A 17857-nucleotide genomic window follows, 5' to 3' on the forward strand; every position below is an offset into this window, starting at 1 on the left:
TAAGGGCCATATCTTTTGTAATGAAGCAAGAGACTGGAAATCACATTCTGATTTCTAAGCTGTATGCCAGAACGTCTGAGGGTTCTTTGTTCAATGTATCTCAAACTCCGTCCTGGAGAGGAACATAATGGGGAGGGGGTTTCTCTGTTCCCACTTTTGCCTGTAAAGGTAGTATATTCATGAATCAATTTTAATGGCTGTCCCATGGGGAGCAGTGAATTAGATGGGGGAAAAAAAAGGGTAATTTTGTGCATTAATGGAGAATATACTTGAATGGAAAAAAGTGAGGAAAGAAAAATATCTTAGGGTCGCTGTGCTTAAGTCGGTGATAATGCACATCCATGGGATTTTAAACCTTGGCCATTGCAGAAAAAATACAGCAGATGGAAGTGGTCTCTCTTTCTCCTTCTCCCAGATCTTGGTGGGCTGGTTTGCTTTCCTCTTTCCAGGTGGGACAAGTGAACAGAACTGGACTGGATACAGCATACCCATCTCCTGCTCCAGAAGTAGAGGCTTTGATCCACATTTGTGCTCAGTTAGCAAGCTTATGAAGTTGAGGACTAGAGAAGTGGATGGATGTTTATCCTACACTGGAAATTGTAATTTTTGAGGCTGTGTTCTTGCAGGTATTCTGTGCACACTTTTTACAGTTACCTGGCACCAAAGTGGCCTGGTCCTACCAGTAACCTGGTAGCTCTATTTAGTTGTTTGTTCTTCTAAATTTAAAAAAAAAAAAAAAAGTATACTGTCTGTCTGCAGTGATTTTAAACAGCAGTGAGGCTCAAAAACTCTGAAATTGTCTTTTCAGCCTGTAAAGGCATGTTACATTTGCCTCTTTCCTAAAACACCAAGTATCACTGTCAGGCATCCTGTGGACCAGTGTTGCTTCCTTATTGTCTTGTGCTCCCCCACCTGCTTTTACTGTTTCCGTCATTCTTCATTCTTCTGTGTGGGAACAGGACTGTCTTTTATTACACATCTGTGCAGAGCCTATTGCAAGGAAAGTTGTATCTCTGATGAGGATGTTGCAGTGGTGTTTTGTCTGCAGGTATTCCTGAGGTGGTCAGGAAAGATTTGAAGGCCACTACAAAACTATGTGGAGGTAAGGAAGATACCTGTCAGAAGCTGGAGTGAGGCCACTCCAGCCTACGTTGTTTAGCCTGGCCCTCACCACAGAATTTGGAAAGGTCTGTAGCCTTGTGTTTGCCTGACCTTTCAGAGGTAGCGTATGCCTGTTCCTCCCCTGTGCACCAAACTAGCTAGCAAATGGCCTGCTCCAATCCAAAGGTGATGTGCTTAGGTTACTATTGGTGAGTTCTTCTGAGAGCAAAGTTCCATCCAAAAAAACACTTCAAAGCTTGCTTTTCTGCAGGCCTGCCTTCAAAACACAAAGCAAACATGTCCCGCAGCAATGCCAATTACTGAGTCTTGAGAATATCTCTAAGTAATGGTCACACCCTCATTTCAAAGGCAATATATGGGGCCATTATGTGAGCAAATACAGTGCATGTCAGTGAAAATCCATTGATGATGATGAATTCTGGTTACTGTTGACTGCAGCCAGATATGAGATAGTGAGTAAGGGGTAAAACATGAGCCCTTGAGCTCTGTGGGTTTTCCTTTGTAAACAGGTCATAAGAGCTCAAGCAAAATACGAAGAAAAGGAAAAGCTGTAGATAAGTATCAGGGAAGAGGTGGGGAAATAAGGAGGCAAGGAATGAAGAAGAAATAGCAAAACTTGCTAAAGTCCAAGAGTTACAGGGAAAACTGAATTGCTTGATTATTTTGAAACCTTCAAGGAGAAAAATATGGGAAAACTATGGAAAAAATACATTGCTAGAAATATTCATAATCAATTCTGGGATGAGTGTTTGTGTTTGAAAACACTATCACATCAATATTGTTTTAATGTCCTGAATTTCATTGTTGAATGGGGTTAACATGGATGAATCTGAAACATTTTGAGATTTTTTTTTTTTAAGTAACTTCCGTTAACATGATGTGATGCTGCTATACACCTCCTTCCAGTAAAAAACGTAGAATACCAGAGATGTGCTGTCTGTAGATCAAGGTTTGATAAAGTTACCCTTCATTAATACAAATACCCTTTTGTGGAAGTACAGGCAGCTTCAGCTCCTCTCATTTTCATAAACTGGAGTAGGCACAATGTATGGAAGCTTAGTGCTAGAAGCAGAATGTGTTTTGATTTGTAGAATGTGGATGGGGTAGTATTTCCCCTATGTGTTCTGCTGCTTGATAATACCCAATGATTTATTATCCCTTGCTAGCACGTGCCACCACTGACCACGGTGAGCAGAGCCAGCTCCATTCAATAGTCAGAAGAGGCTCCTGCAGTGCGTGTGTTAGAGGAGCCACAGCTGGGGTCCTGCCCTGCACTGCCTGCTGATCCAGTGCCTCCCTCCACTGTTCCCAGGGGGGCTGGCGACAGGAACCTTGGTGAATATCCTCCCAGCAATGTATTTCAGGAGTGATCTGAGGCCATGGTATAACACAACCTCAGCATCGATGATGGGTTCTTTTATTTAATCTTGTTTGTGTTATGAAATAGAGGCAATGGAAGAATGATCTGTTTTCTTGGTCTTGACTCAGAGTACATTTACCTTTAGCCACTCTCCTCCCCACAACCTTTTCTGTAGTATTCACTTGTGAGCCGTGACCATTTTCCCCAGGGTAAGATTTCTCCGCGTTTTGTAATAGGGAACAGGACTTTGAGGTTTTTCTATGTGTTGCCACCAAAACTGATGTTACAACTAGCCTCAGCAGCAGTGATGGCAACATGCAATAATAACCATCCCACATGAGATTTAGATTAGCTGCTCTTCTATTTGGTTCATATAGTGCTTCAACAGCATGATCTGATTTGCTGTTTTCACGTAATCCATCATGAATTGTCTGAGTTAGGAAACTAGGTTCTTATGTAGCAGATAGAGAGAGATAGGCTCTCCAACATTCAGAGTGGAGCTTCACTTTCTCCAGCTGCAGCTGTCACTTTATCTTGTTTTTATTTTAAATGTGTTTTGCTTTTTCAAGCATGAGGATTTTGAAGAGCAGAAATGCTTCTATTAGAAGTGTTACCTTTGAGGCTGCCTAAGTAGTAGTCACTGGCTGCAGACCTCCAGCTCTGTTGGTGAGGGAGGAGAGGAGAAGTGGGTGTTTCTGCAGTGTGACCAGACTGTCTCCTCCATCTGAGGAAGCTGCTGCTGTGGCTGCCAGATGAAACTTTTGGGCTTGTAGAGGCCAGCTGTGGCTCCCATCAGTGGTGGCACCAACAGGAATAGGAGCCATTTTCTCAGCACTCTCCTTTCCCAGGGAGTGCAGAAGAGCAAGTAGGAGCAGCTCTTTGGGGAGGCAGAATTTTTTTTCCAGGGCTTTTGGAAGGGAGTAGAGGTAAAGAGTTGTACAGAGGCAGGGGAAGCTGGCTGGCTGGCTGCCCGCCCATGCATAAGTGCAGAACCTCTGCACCCCCTCTTCCTGAATCTATCAGTCCTTTGCTAATGGTCTTCCCTCACCTTAAACTTTTGGGTCCTTTCCTGCCCTCCTCCTCTTTTTTTCCCCCCAGCCTATTGAAATCTTCCCTGCCTCCCCCCCAGACTTGCTCTGCCATTGCTGAATTGCATTTTACCAACCCACGAATGAGAACAAAATAAACTACTTTATCTCGATCATTTGGGCAGCAAAATGCAATTTGCTTGTGTTGCTGCAGATCTTTGAGCCAACTCTGGTCTGGACACTTTTATCACTTTGCAATCTAATCTGCTGAATATCTCAGATCCTCTTGCATTGGAAGAAAACACTTTTTTAAGACAAAATTAAAAATAAAAAAGCCAGCTGTGTCCTTGTCCAGCATGCACAAACCCACAGTGATATACATGTCCTCATATATCTCTGTATGTATGTACATGTATAATAAATAAAAAATACATATAACACTTTGAAAGTCCACACCTAACTTGCTAATGTCAGCTACAGTTGATAGACAGCTAAGTCAGACTCTTTTTATAGTCCATTTCTAAAATGAAACCATAAATTTTAAAGCCAGGCTTCATCATTGCAGAGAAAAAAGCTTTTCCAGCCTATTGATGAAATATAACATTTGATAGGATTTATGAGGCCCAGATTCAGGAGGATCATTTGCAGAGCACTTAAAGCTGCTTTTTCCTGCCCTTTGCCTTCCCTCCTCCCAAATACACATACCAAAAAAAGCCATTAGTAATGAAAAATTATTAAGGAAGATTTTTCTTGATTCCGTACAAATGTCAACTTGAGAGAGAGAAAGAGGAAGAAAACAGTTGCAGGAGTTCTTACAGTAAAGGGGTCTAAGTAGAGCCAGGCTGATTATATGAGAGGAGTACTGACTTCTACTAATAAATACACAGTATGGTTATTTGCTGTAATACAGTCATTTGTAGTGTGTGTGTGTATATGTATTTTTAATAGTACTGGATGGAATTTATTTTTTTATCACATTGAGATATTCACAAACCAACCACATAAAGTTAAAAATAAAAATGATACCCAGCTTCTTGGTATCTTGATGAAGTTTCCTTCTGGCTTGTATTACCAGAGTGATAATTTCAGAGGAAAAACATCTTTTGTAACTTGTGATCACAGTATCTGTCAAATAGTAGGAAATGAAGAAAACTGCCAGACAGTGTCAGATTTATTAACAGCTCTGAGAAAACCAAAATTAATGCATTTTCTCATCTTTGATGGGTTGAAACGTCCATGTGCTGTACTTATCTTAATGGACAAGTGAAGGAAGTAGCACTCATCAATTAAGTCTCTCATTAAGCTGACTACAGCTTAATCTGGAGCACATGCAGAAGTACTATGTGCTTACAGGCTGTACCTCAAAGGTGTTACGGTTGTTGTTAAGGAGTACTCATCCCGCAGATGCCAGGAGCAAACCAGCTTTGTGCTGCCTTCGGGAGCACACAGACAGTGGGTGGACCAGGGAGCACGCAGCCCTTTAGGGCAGGGATGGGGACAGGCATACAAACCCCAACTGTGCCAGTTGTGTGAGAGGAGTTGCTGGCCTGACTTCCATTGGAAAACTGTATTTCCATCTCTTAAGAAACAGCCTTTAACCATTTTGGTTAAAAATGCCTATGTAGGAGGTGTGCTGAAGCTGAATTTTTATGGAACATGATGACAGCTGTTTTGGGGGGGGGGGGCTGGAGGGAAGAGACAAGGGGTTGCTTTGTCTCTGTAAAAAGTAAAAATAAGCAGCATATGATTCTTTTAATAAGAAGCTGTAGTCTTTCCATACGCTGGAACGGGGGCTTTATATTTAGGAAGGGAACACAGCCTCGTCTTATACCAGACTCTGCCTTTTGCCGCCCCTTGAACACTGATAGTTTGACTAAGTTGTAAGATTTAGAGTACTTCCCACACACGTTAGAAACTTGGCTGCTGACTTCACCAAAAGTGCTCGTCCTGAACTGCCAGAGCCTAGACGTGGTTTTCTGGTAGTAGGTTCCTGGTCCAGGAATGAAGGATGAGGTGAACGGGACATGATCAGTGTCCTTCTTGCCCATACACCCCACCTTCCAGGGAGGGGAAGGATGAGCTGATTTGAATGCAAAAGCCTAAGAAATGCCATGGGTGGGGCAGGACAAGAATAGGAACAGAGAAGGAGGCAGGATTGCTGGAGCAGCCAGAGGATGGGGAGAATAAAGGAAGAGTGCTGGGTCAGGGCAGAGCTGTGGACAGTGAGTGGGTGCTTCACAGTAGAGAGGAGTTTACCAGTACTGCAAGTTTAATGTTCTGTTAGTGTGTTTAGACGTGAGCACACTCACTCGAACCAGTGCAGAAAGGAAGAAGTGCTGTCGGGTGTCCCAAGCCACCTATGGTCTCATCATTATTGGCAGACAGCTTTGTGAAATGCTTCTGGGAGATGGGTTTCAAAGAGTGCTGGAAGGAGAAATGCTGACCCAGGCACACCAGGGGAGGTGTTTCTGTACAGCCTGTGGGATAGGGATGTGCTTGTATGGGAAGCAGTAAATGGTTGGAGGAAATTGGCATCCTTGGTTGAAAGGTATAAAAGCAAAGACTTCCAAATATCAGGATAGGAGCAGGGAATGAAGGGAGCAAGACAAAAACAGATGTGGAAGGATATGTAAGGTATGTCTCTAAACACAGCAGTTGAAACCATCTGAGAGTCATTCCGTAGAGACAGAGATGGGCCTGAACAAGTACACTTTATTTAGCATTTCTGGGACTTCCAGCCCAGATGCAGAGAGATAGGTTTGCTCTTCCTCTTCCAGGTGGGATACTCCAGGAAATGATTGTGTGTAGTTTGAAGATTCCGTTACTTCATTTTTTCTATTTTAATTTAACATTTTTCAAAACAGTTACTGAAAAGGACTAGTGCTTACCTTCAATCTTAAACACCTGAAAATCAGTCCTGACTTCTCCAAGCGGAAAAGCGGGCGTAATTTCAGAGGTGCAGTGGAGCTGCAACCGTAAGAAGGAGGAGTTAGAAAAGCTGTGCATGTCTGGAAGTCCAGGAGCTTCCATTGCCTGCATAATAAAAGTAATAAAGTTACACTGCTAACTTTAGGCCCCTGAGTTCAGAAATATTTCTCCAAAATGCAGTTCGGCTTATAAAGTGTTTAATACTGTTGATGTGGAGCTTGTGATGAAAGCTAGTTGAAGGAATGTGCACTCTCCAGGCTTTGTGAATGCGAACAAAATGAGGAGCCCAGCTGCACGGAGGAGAGGTGCCCGAAGAGGAAGGCTGCTGGAAGGGTGGACGGGGTGGCCTTGAAGGCAGCAGAACTTTGCAAATTCCATCAACTGCTTCAGCATCTGGCAGCGTTTCTCTTGAGCAATAACCACAAGCTAAATTTGCCATATATGATTCCTGAGAGAAGATAGCGGTAACTGATGTTTTGACTTTTGAGCGTGTTCCTGTGAAACTGCTCAGATCTCAGTTGTAGTTTGGAAATACTGCTCTGTCAGAGAACTAAAATGAATTTCTTTCAGCATTGTCCCCATGGTAAGATTGTCAAAGAAATTGTAGCCCCTTACACTACTACAGTGTAGAAAATATAACTAAGCCCGTTCCTCTTGCACATCTGTTAAATGCTTTGTGTGTCATTTTAGTATATATTCAGAAGTAGTGAACTTTGGATCATTATATTGGAGTTACGATGTTCCAAAGAGTGCATATGGATTATACTCCCCTTTGTGAAAAGCCCCATGTATTGCAAGAGTCATTCAAGCACGCTCAACGGTGCTTTCATTTTGCTGTGTATTGCACTCACAGCTAGTAAAATGTTAGAAATAATTCCATTTGTTGTCTTTGCTTTTCTTTAGCTTGTAGTTGGAACATTAAATGCTTTCCTTATAAGGCTTACATGCTTCACCTTGCATGTGCCAGTGGCTTAATAAGAACATCTGCTGTCTTTCTGTAGCAAATCTGATGATTTTTCTGTGCACGTATATTTAGTTGTACATATAAATAGAATCCAGGCACTGTTAGATGCGTATGAAAGTGTACGTCAGATTGAAATGGTAACATATGAGGTTTTCTGCAGTTCCATTTATGAAGTATCAAGTTAAAAATGAGGCTGTGAAGTAGCCAGAAAACTTTTTTTATTTCTGCAGCCAAAGGCATATGCTTGTACAGCCTAACCTAATTAGGTCTCTGTTACATTCTTAGAATGGTCAGTATTTTATGTGTTGTTTCATTGTCTACAAGTTGCTTTTTCATTGTAGTTGGGCTTTTACGCAGCAGAATGTAGGAGAGCATTGCTCCAGATGTCTGGCTCCTTTCACCGATTTTGTTGCTGTCTACAGCAAAATTTGAGTTTTAGCTCTACAGTGCAAACTCCCTTTGAATCTTTGGGTGCCCTTAAACAGTGTAGTACTGGAATATGTGTAAATGTCTACAAAGTACGGTGATTGGAGTGGCTGGTTTAAGAGGAGCTATAAAACGGTTCCAGCTGGAGTGCATTCTTGAGGTAAGCTCAAAATACACTCCAAATTGTCAGCACACTACTCAGGAAAAACACAAGAAACAAATCATCTTTAGTATGCTTTGCTTCCTTTAATGCACATAAGGATAGTGTAAATGGAAGCCAGTCAATTTCCAACAGTTTGTGTAAAATTGTCCCTAGGTTTTCCTTCTGTACTTCAGCCTTTGTGAGTAAATGCATCACACTGGGTTTTAAGTATACCTGTGTGTATTTCTGTGGACATAACACTGTCTATATTTCAATAAGTATTGTGAATCTCTCCATTAATATTTATATGGAACTGAGAGCTTTGGTTCTTGTGATTTTTAATAAACATTGATGGTGTTACTAGTTTATACAGAGCATTCAATATGCTCCATCAAAATGGCAGCTCTAATTAGGTTCTTTGAATTAGCTAATGGATTTTGAGAAAGATAGCTTACAAAGCTCTTAGAGCTGTCCAAGATATTCCTGCCATGGCAGAAAGACAAAAGGCTGCTGGAAGCTACAGACTTTAAAGCTTTAGAAATGCAGCTGACAGTTAAAAAAGATAAATTACATTTGTATTTTTTTCCCGTAAAAGTCCTAAGGCTGGATTAATGTTATCCTTGTAGTGACCATTCATTAAAAACACCCAAAGAAAAGCTAACTTTATGGTAAGGATGCATTTTGGCTGAGATCTATGCTTTTCCCTGGTGCTTTGCACATGGTATAAATGAATTCTTTCTTTTTTCTTTTTTTTTTTTTTTTTAATGTAAGCTATATCTGTAAAGGATTACAGACACAGAGACTTTTTTTTTTTTTTGAGTTGAGGTTGAGATTTCTACCTAGGCCAGGTATTACAAAAACAAACCACATAGAGAGGATTAGTTGCTGCCACTACGCCAGTGGCATGGATTTGTACGTGTGTAACGAAGAGCAGGATATAGTCTCTAGTGTGAAACTTGGAAGAGGTAATTTCTGGGAGAAGACAGGTAGTTTCTCCAGGCTTTGTAGTTCTCAACAATATATGTTTTAGAACATGGGCAGCAGCATCTACTGTGAGTGAATTCTTAGATCCTTGATTTTTCCCTCATAAGGCAGTGCAGGAATTAAAACTGCACTAAAGTGTCACCTTCTCTCCCTCTTGCCATTGCTTTGTGTGTGCTGAAGGGAATTCCTGAGGGACTCTTTAATGGCTAATTCATTGGAAGTCTGTAAAGTACTTATTATTTCAGCTTTAGCAATAAGTTTAATAAACTGTAGTGCAAAAAGCAATAGTCTGCAAGTGAAAAAAACTAGCTGCCAGTTGCAGGCAGGTGTGATAGCCATTAAGAAATAGAGCTACATTTCCACACAAGAGTTTAACATTCAGCATTTGTTTCGTTGAATTGTTAAAGCTGCTGTAAATGGAGTTTGGAGGGCTGAAAATCTGCTCTGTGTTGATGTGACCTATCTATTGTAAATATGCCAGCTGCTTTACATCAGTAAAGTAAAATACCCCCTCCCAAGCGGTGTTGTAATACAAAGTGCCAAAAAAGGCAATTTAAGTACTTTGCCGTGTAAATCCAGAAGAAATTACCTTGGAGAGAGTTATGCCTCACACGTGACTTCTGCATGATGGATAAAAGGCATAATTGATATCATCTTTAGTGAAGAAACCAGAAACTGTTGCATTGTCTAGAGGCTACTGAAAATACCAGGAAAATCTGTTTTTCATTATTTTCATTGTGTATTGTTTATAGAGAGTTTGGTTGTTGTCAGCAGCCGAGTCCCTAATCTCCCTGCTTTCCTAGCCCTTTGGAGACACGTGCACATCTCAGATCAACAAGACAGCAGTAAACTGGTCACATGCCAGAAACAGACATTGCCATTAACCAGCCTGAACTGTAAGGCGTCTTTTTTTTATTGGTTGTTAAAATCTGGTGATTGCCATCCTTGATGAGGCACAATACATTGAGCAGAAAGGAAAAAAATGTCTCTTCTTTAAAGTAAAGATGACAAGCTGGCTACAAACAAGAAAATGTCCTCTTTTTTTGATTTCCTCCATACTTGATTGCAAACAACCTGTTTCTGCTAGAGTAGCACATACCATATCTGCTGTTATGGTGAAGCTACAGCCTCAGTTTCCGTAAAGCAACAAATTAGGCTATACCTTCCATTATTTCTGGCCAGCTGTAGTCAACTATAAGTTATAAAGCAGAGTAATGGAGAAGTGGCCTGGATTGAAAAGGTGATGCTCATCTGCATGTCTAGGCCATCTGCCATGGCAAACAGGAAAAGGTGTTGTATGTCGTGTAAAAGGAGGGAACTGTAAAAAGATGCTTTATGTCAAGCCACTGAGAGATTTTATAAACAGTATGGAAAAACTGAAAGTGATACAGATCTGTTGGTCTCAGTCTTCAAATCATTCTTTTTAGGCTTCTGTAAATGTATTATGACAAAAGGTTAATGACACTGCTAATTCATATCACGCAAGGTCCTCTTTCCTTCTTTCTTCCTAATGAGTTTGTATAAACCTAAGAATATCATCTTCTTTCTTTCCACTAAGCTCCTAATGTCAAGAGGTCAGTAGTGATGTTACAGGGTCAATAGGACTCAATTTACATCCAGACAAATGGTAGTCATGTGCTGCCCTAGGAGTCTTTGACCTTTTGGACAGAAGTGATCACACTGCTTTTATGTTAGTCTAAAGAATTGAAAGGTGACAGTGTATGTTCTACTGAGGCACAGTTATGACTTTTTTTAAAATACTGTAAAGCAAATTAAGACTCGGGGACTTTAGTATACACGTTCTATTAAACTCAAATAAATGTAAATAGCTTCTTCAGTGTAGTTTGTTTTCCTGCAGTTTATTTATGATTCTTGACTTTGTATGTATTTATATACATACAGATAGAGAGAAACATACCCTTCTAATGCTTCTCATGTCAGCCCATCCATACAGACACTTTCAGGACAGTCGTGTCTAAATGGAACTGGACTCAAAGTCTTCCTCCTGGTCACTTCGCACAGGTTTCCAAATCAAGTGTCCTACTGCGGTCTCTCTCCATTGATAAAGACAGTAATTGTGTATACGTGGGGTATATTCCTGCCCAGAGCAAGAAAGTCTTATGGAGAGCAATAAAACCATTTGCATGGTTCCAGTAGCTAGAAAGACATCATTCCTGAGTTGGGTCCTCAGCATGGGGTGTGTGTAGCCAAAACCCAGGCTGGCTCTGGCTGAATTTCAAAGATGATTCCTGAGCCTGCGAGGCAGCATCAGTGGTGTCATCGAGGTATTTCTGACAAGTCTTCATTGCAATATCATTCATTTACTCAAGTGCATATGAAAACAACAAATGTTCATTTCCTCCTAAACTCTCTTTCTCTCAGTGGTTGACAAAGATGAAAGCTGAAATATTGTAGAATTATGTTCTTATCATTGATTTTCTTTTTATCGCTTCCCACCATTCTTTTTATTCCCTCTTAGTATGAGGTTGCAGAAATATCTTCATAAGCAATGTAATACTTCAGAGTAGAAAGACAAGGGCTGGAACTGAATGAGTAATGTACTCAAATATTTATTTGTTATAATTTCAAAGTAAAAGTTTTATCCTAAGCAAAAGATACTCTTACACGCTCTTGGACTCACTTATACTGTATATCTTTGCAGACCACTATGTTCCTTTCAGTATATAAAAAGAGTTTTCTTTTATAGCAGATTGTGAATGGAAGATTGTCCATTCTCTTGAGTCTGTGAATCACGTTTTGTCTTGGATTTGTTTGTTAGTGGAAAATTCACTAAAAGAATCATTTTAATTTGTCTTTTTTATTTTTTTTTTCAACCTGGAAGCAACAGTTGTTTGCTTAGAGGCTGACAGTCAGATGGGTGAAATCAGTGTTTGAAAGAAGTGGCTGGCAAAAAAGCCCTGTGCAATATTAATGTGTTTAGGAAAACCACTGGAAACCAAATGTTTATTGTCTCTTTAAATGTATGTTTATATACAGCTTTAAGAGGTTGATCTTACTCTGTACATACAAAATTAAAAACAAGTGTTGTATTATCTAGAGAGCTGCAGTAAGAAGTCACTAATTTAAAAAATGACATTTTTAACCTGAATGATTGAAATCCAGATTAGCGACTCGGAGGAAGAACAGGGGGGAGATTTTATGGTGTAAAACCTGAGCCGTATGTATTAAATACTGATGATAATGTTTTAATTCTTTGAAAAAGTAACTTGTCTGTCATATTGGGTATATAATGTTACTGCTATAGCGCTTGTTCATCTGTCTCTTCAGAGATGATAGGATGAAATTTCACAGTCATATTTTACATAATGTTAGAGATAGCTTGAAGCTAAATCTGTGCCAAATTATGCTTTCCTTTTTGTTTTGGGATGCCTATTCCAACTGTGTCAGTTGAGTGGCTGTTTTGTAGCAGGTGCCTTTACAGTCGCAGTGGGCAAGGTGAAACCTTGTATAGTGCCTCTGAGAGATTCAGGCACAGGGCAGAAGATGGTGACTTCTGGCAGTTGTTTATCTAGTTGGTAGTACAGCCCCAGCGGTGTGGGTTAGAACAATTGTGCAGATTTTTGTATATTTTTTTTCTTTCTTCCAGGTCAGAAGAAAGCTTTGGTTTGTAAGGATTGCGTCTAGCAAAACTACAGAATGGCTCACAGGAATGTGCTTTTTTCTCTTTTGAATGTTTATAATTTTATTTTTTTTTTTTCTATTTCCGAAAAAAATCCTTGCAGTGTGTGCAGCTTACTTGAATAACTGTTGAACTTCTCTTTAAGATTGTTTGTGGTGTGGGATTTTGGACAGGTTTTGTCACTGTTGTTTGAAGTCAGTGTCTGAAGTCTTTACTAAACTCTTTGTTACTATCTCAGAGATTTTTCCCGCACATAGACATTATTTAAAAACTTCCCCCAAAAGCTTCAGGTTCTATCCCATTATCAGCTGCTTCTGAATCAGACTCCTTACATGTATCAGAATTTTAGGAAATCGTTCTGAAATCAATTGCAAAATGCAGAGTGGACGGTTCTCCTACAGTCTTGTCATGACAACAGAGAAGTCCATGGGTACATTAAATGTTAGAGCCTGGGAACACATGGTGGTGGAGGAGAATGGTGAATGTGTGGTTCTCTGAAAAACATAGAGCACAGGGAGCCATGTCAGGGGAGTGAGTTCTGCACAAAATTGAAGATATGATGAGGACTCTAATATTTATATCTCCTCAAGGAGGGAGCACTACATTAAATGTAAAGCTACTGTAAAAGAAATCTGTCTGCTCTACTTACTAGGCTTGGTGAAAAGCTTCGGTAAGACTCCTTAATATAAATAGACTTTGATTGGAGTATTGTTTTTATGTTTCTTCTGTAAGTTCAGGCTCCTTTTCAGTATAAATAGTCACGCATCCGAAACATTTGAACTGGTATTCATCTGCTATTTCCCTGTCTGAGAACTGCTATCTGATCAAACCAATATTTTTTAATTATGTATTTATAGGCAGATGGGAGAATAGTTTACAGTCAATGTATGATCTTCTCTGCAAATCTTGGAAAATTGTGTTGTGTTTTTTTTTTAATATTGCCTTATCGGTTTCTTTTTTTTATTACTGATGACTTCATTCTGTTTGAATTCAATGCTTCAGTTTCTTTGGGGTAAACTAATAGATTATGTATGCGATATTTGCACAGTGCTGATTGAATTCATCTGGTGAGTTTGAATGTGGTTCATATATTCACATAATTGTCAGGAGCCAACTTGAAATTCAGAACTGTTTCATGAGCATTGCACAGGGCATCATATTCATCTCGCATTACTCAGGAGTGGGTAAAACTTTCATGGTAAGCTAGATATGCAGCTCTTTCAAAAGCCAACGTCTTTTACATTTGTGCCTATAAACAGTGATGGAGAATCAAAAAAAAAAAAAAAAAAAAAAGCAAGCTGTGGAGTTTTAACTGTTTCCTGAAAAAATGAAGCTGATGTACTGACTGACCCTCTTCCAACCTGCTTCCCCCACCTTTCTAACAAATTCTGATCCTACTAGCCATTTTTTACCAGACTTGACAGATGATTCAGTGTTCAGAAGATACTGGATCACTAAGTTTCAGGAAAATAAGCAGCCTGCTAGAGAGACCCAGATGAATGCCCCTGCTGGGGAGAAACACTGCAGTGTGAACTCAGTCCCATTATCGGACACCAGAGAACCCACAGGAGAGAAGCACAGGAAATCAGACTTCACGGAGCTGCTTGTTTCCACAGAGATTATGCTTGTGTTTTCACACTAATCCAGATGGATAACTTCCCATGTGCTGCTATCTTTCATTCAAACGTTCCTATTCATTCTCATGGGTAGGGTTTGTACTTTAATACAGCATGGCAGAGGTTTGCCAAAGAAAAAGCTGTCAGGCCCAATCTTTTAATATATATAATCAGCTTGATCTCTGCAGCACCTACTTCTACTTGCTGACTAGATGGGTTTAAGCAGATGGAAGCTCACCTACAGGAGATCTCCAGTAAATGAGGAACAGGCTGCTGTTACTGCTTCTTACAATGTAAATATCAGATTTCATTTTAAAAAGTAAAAAAAAATATGTGTATAGTATTTTCAGATTACCTCTTCAGCCAAAATACCTGGAGTTAGAAAGTGGGTATGTGGCCATGAGGCCACTGGTGGCAGGTGCTAATACAGTTTGCGGAGAGCTGCAGGGAGCCAGATCTGCGGGAATCAAACCCAGACCCATTGCCTGTATTTCAGCGTTTCCCTCTCTTAGCTAGTGCTGCTTTGGGTAATGATGTTGGCAAAGCAACAGGGACAACATTGCACTATGGGCCTTATCTGTATGTTAGCAGCCCTAATTAAATGTTTTATCTGTATTCACAAGTAAAGTCAGGGGATTTCACAGGTATTGTATTGCTCATGAGCTGTGGACCAAGCTTCACTGTTCTAAGTGATAGCTTCCATTAGCTAGTGCTCAGTTCCAGTGTTTTGCAAACTGGAAATGGTTCTCCACTATTTGACAAGAATTCATGCAAGGAACAGAGGCATTTTTCTGTGGAAGGAGTCACGGGAGAAAGGGAATATACTTTTTTTTATTCTCAATAGTCCACAGAGCAAGCTTTCTGCGCTGTCTTGGCAGATCATGAGAAAAATTTCGTATGCTTTGGAAGAGCTCGGTAAATCAGCCAGAGAAGCTTGAAACCTCTGGGACTTTGTAGAGTAGAGGGCTGGATAACTTAGGATCCAGGGAAGGCAAGTAATTTAAGTGTTTGATTTTTCATGAAAACATACTGATGCTGCAAGTAAACATTTCCAATCCTGGCTGCATATTCAGTTGTATTTATGCCCTACGTGGAATTTCCCTTCATTGGTAATTAGTATCCAACCAATCTAGATTGCCATTAGATACTAGAAACTACTTGTTGTTGAACTGATACGTTTATATCCAGTCTTTTGTATGTGCTTTCCAAATTCAGTTTTCTATGCAAATCCTATAAAAGGCTCCCCTAGATTCTGGCATATTCATGGTGGAGTGCAGTGTGACAAGGTGCTCCACTGAGTCTGTGCTTATGTGAGTAAATCTGTTATCTATATAGCCCATTGTTGGTGAGGCAGAGTTAAGGTAGTTAAGGTTGCAGATTAGGAGAATATACGATGATGTGCCGCAATAAACAATGGTCTGAGTTTAGGAGCGGCCACAAATAAATTCTACAATTCCCTGTGAACACCAGTAAATGCTATTGAGCAATACAGTTAGTATTCACCCCAGTGGTGACTAGGGCAGGGCTGGAAGTAGCTGTGGGAAACTTTTAATTTATTCGTTTTCAACGTGGCTGTATTTTTTTGAATTCTTAGGCATTTTCAGGACTTTTTTTTAATCCTTCCAGGTATAGCTTGAGCTTTCACAGTTGTACAAGTCTAGGTATGAGGTTTTGGAAGGCTCACCAGGGTCAAAATCCACAAAGAAAGGCATGTGTTTAGCATGACAAACTAAGCAACTCCACTAGATTTACCATGACAGTTTGCAGTGTATGCAGTTCAGCATACAAGCAAAGTCTTTGTGGATTACTCAGTGGATTACTGTTTAATTACCACTTAAAAAAAAAATCTCACTTGCCTCCCCTGTATTTTCATGTCTGATGTTTTAGTTCTTTGTATAATTGGGAGGGAGGTTGTTTTTTATGAGATAAAACTTCTTTCTGCGCTTCTCCCTGAATACAGTCTATTCTTTACCTTGAACAAATGTAATCTTAGGGAAATTCCACATTTAGCGTGGGAGCAAAAGGAAACATTTTTCTGGCAGCTTATCATCATCATCATCATTATTATTAAAATATGATAGCCATTTATAGCTGCTCATAGGAATGTTAAAAGTTTCCTTGTGCTCCCCCATCTGTCTGCATCCATCTGTTGTCTCTTGTCTTGTACTGGAATTGTTAAGTTCTTTGGACAGGGACAGCCTTTTTAAAAAATGGGGATCAAGTTCACAATTATGAGCTTTGTTAATACAGGAAAGCAAAAATAAGGGTGATATGGGCCAGTGGGCACTGTGCAAGTCAGAAGAATCAAACATTCATAATCCGTTTGTCTCAGGTGTGGCAATTCTGTGTCTGTGGTCATGTGGGTAGCTGGTACATGTTAGATATGTGTGTACATATGAGTTTTATTTAGCATTTTTTTATTTCTCTCAGTGGCTGTGCAGGTGGTGGGAATGCTGATCGTATCCAGAAGTTACGGAAGGAGTACCATCAGGCCAGGCGAGAAGGCTTACCTTTCTATGAGGACGATGAAGGAAGAACACAGCCATCTGATTACGACCCACGTTGGGTAGGTCCACAATGCAATGCAAAGTGCTTTTGCAGCATTCAATATTAGTTTGTGATTTCCAGGAATCCTGTGTCAGCTTAAGACGAATTGGAGGGGCAGGGAGGGAAGGGCGGGGATGTGTGTGCAGAAATGGAGAAATCCTTAATGCCAGCCCACCAAAGAAAACATTAATAACATGAAAACTTGGCTAAAAATAACTTGTCTGTACTCTGTGTTTGATTTAGACCCAGGTTTCCTCTCTTTAAGCCCAAGATATGCAGTCATTGCCAAACTTTGTCACATGTGGTAGCATCAAGGCTTTGCAGCAGGATTTATGGTACTCTGGCAGTTCATGTAGTGATTCCTTGGGTTAGCGAGAGCATTAGAAGAGCAGACTCTCATTGTGCTTAGCTGTAAAGTGAGATGGAGGAAATAGAGGCATGTCTGCTCCTGCCCTTCCTTCTGCCCACTGGACAGTAGCAATCATAGAATCATAGAATCGTCTAGGTTGGAAAAGACCCTTGGGATCATCGAGTCCAACCATCTACCCTACTCTACAAAGTTCTTCCCTACACCATATCCCCCAACACCACATCTAAGCAACTCTTTCTAAGACTCAGTCTGGCCATGATACATCCTCAGTAACTCTTATGAAGTGAAAATTGGAATAATTTTCTCCCCTCCCATCAAACGATCTTAAAACATTCTATCAACACTGTGGAACTGTTACAGACATGCTGTATTCCCTATTTTACATCTAGGAGTGACGCTACACAGAGACGTATTATCTACCCCACTACCAAAGAGTAACCTATGGTAGAACCAGAGATTAAATCAAGAGTGCCGGATTTTTGAATGCATTAAATAAATGCAACAACTATAGTCTATGGGATCACAACTGTGGTACTCAAGAGCTCCACCTGAGCAGGTTTCAGAGTTAGACTCTGTCTCTTTAGAAGTAATTATAATCAACCAGCATTCAAAAATGTAACTTTGATAAGATGCAATTTATGCTAAATTTGAAATTCTAGTTTAAAAAGAGACAGAATTAAGTTAAAATCTTATGAATCTAAACACGCCTGAAATTTGAACTAACATTGTA

At 40.1% G+C, this 17857-nt stretch overlaps 1 protein-coding gene across 4 annotated transcripts in view; it reads left to right on the top strand.

Annotated features, from left to right (window-relative positions):
- The window catches only part of PARD3B (par-3 family cell polarity regulator beta), a 423552-nt gene that overhangs the window by 359426 nt on the left and 46269 nt on the right, over positions 1 to 17857 (top strand). For all 4 annotated transcript variants that reach the window (XM_074145663.1, XM_074145666.1, XM_074145665.1 and 1 more), the window contains one exon: positions 16641 to 16776. In XM_074145663.1, the coding sequence (XP_074001764.1) occupies positions 16641 to 16776 (136 nt within the window). The remainder of the gene's footprint in view (positions 1 to 16640; positions 16777 to 17857) is intronic.

Source organism: Numenius arquata, chromosome 3, assembly GCF_964106895.1.
Source record: "Numenius arquata chromosome 3, bNumArq3.hap1.1, whole genome shotgun sequence".
NCBI lineage: Eukaryota > Metazoa > Chordata > Aves > Charadriiformes > Scolopacidae > Numenius > Numenius arquata.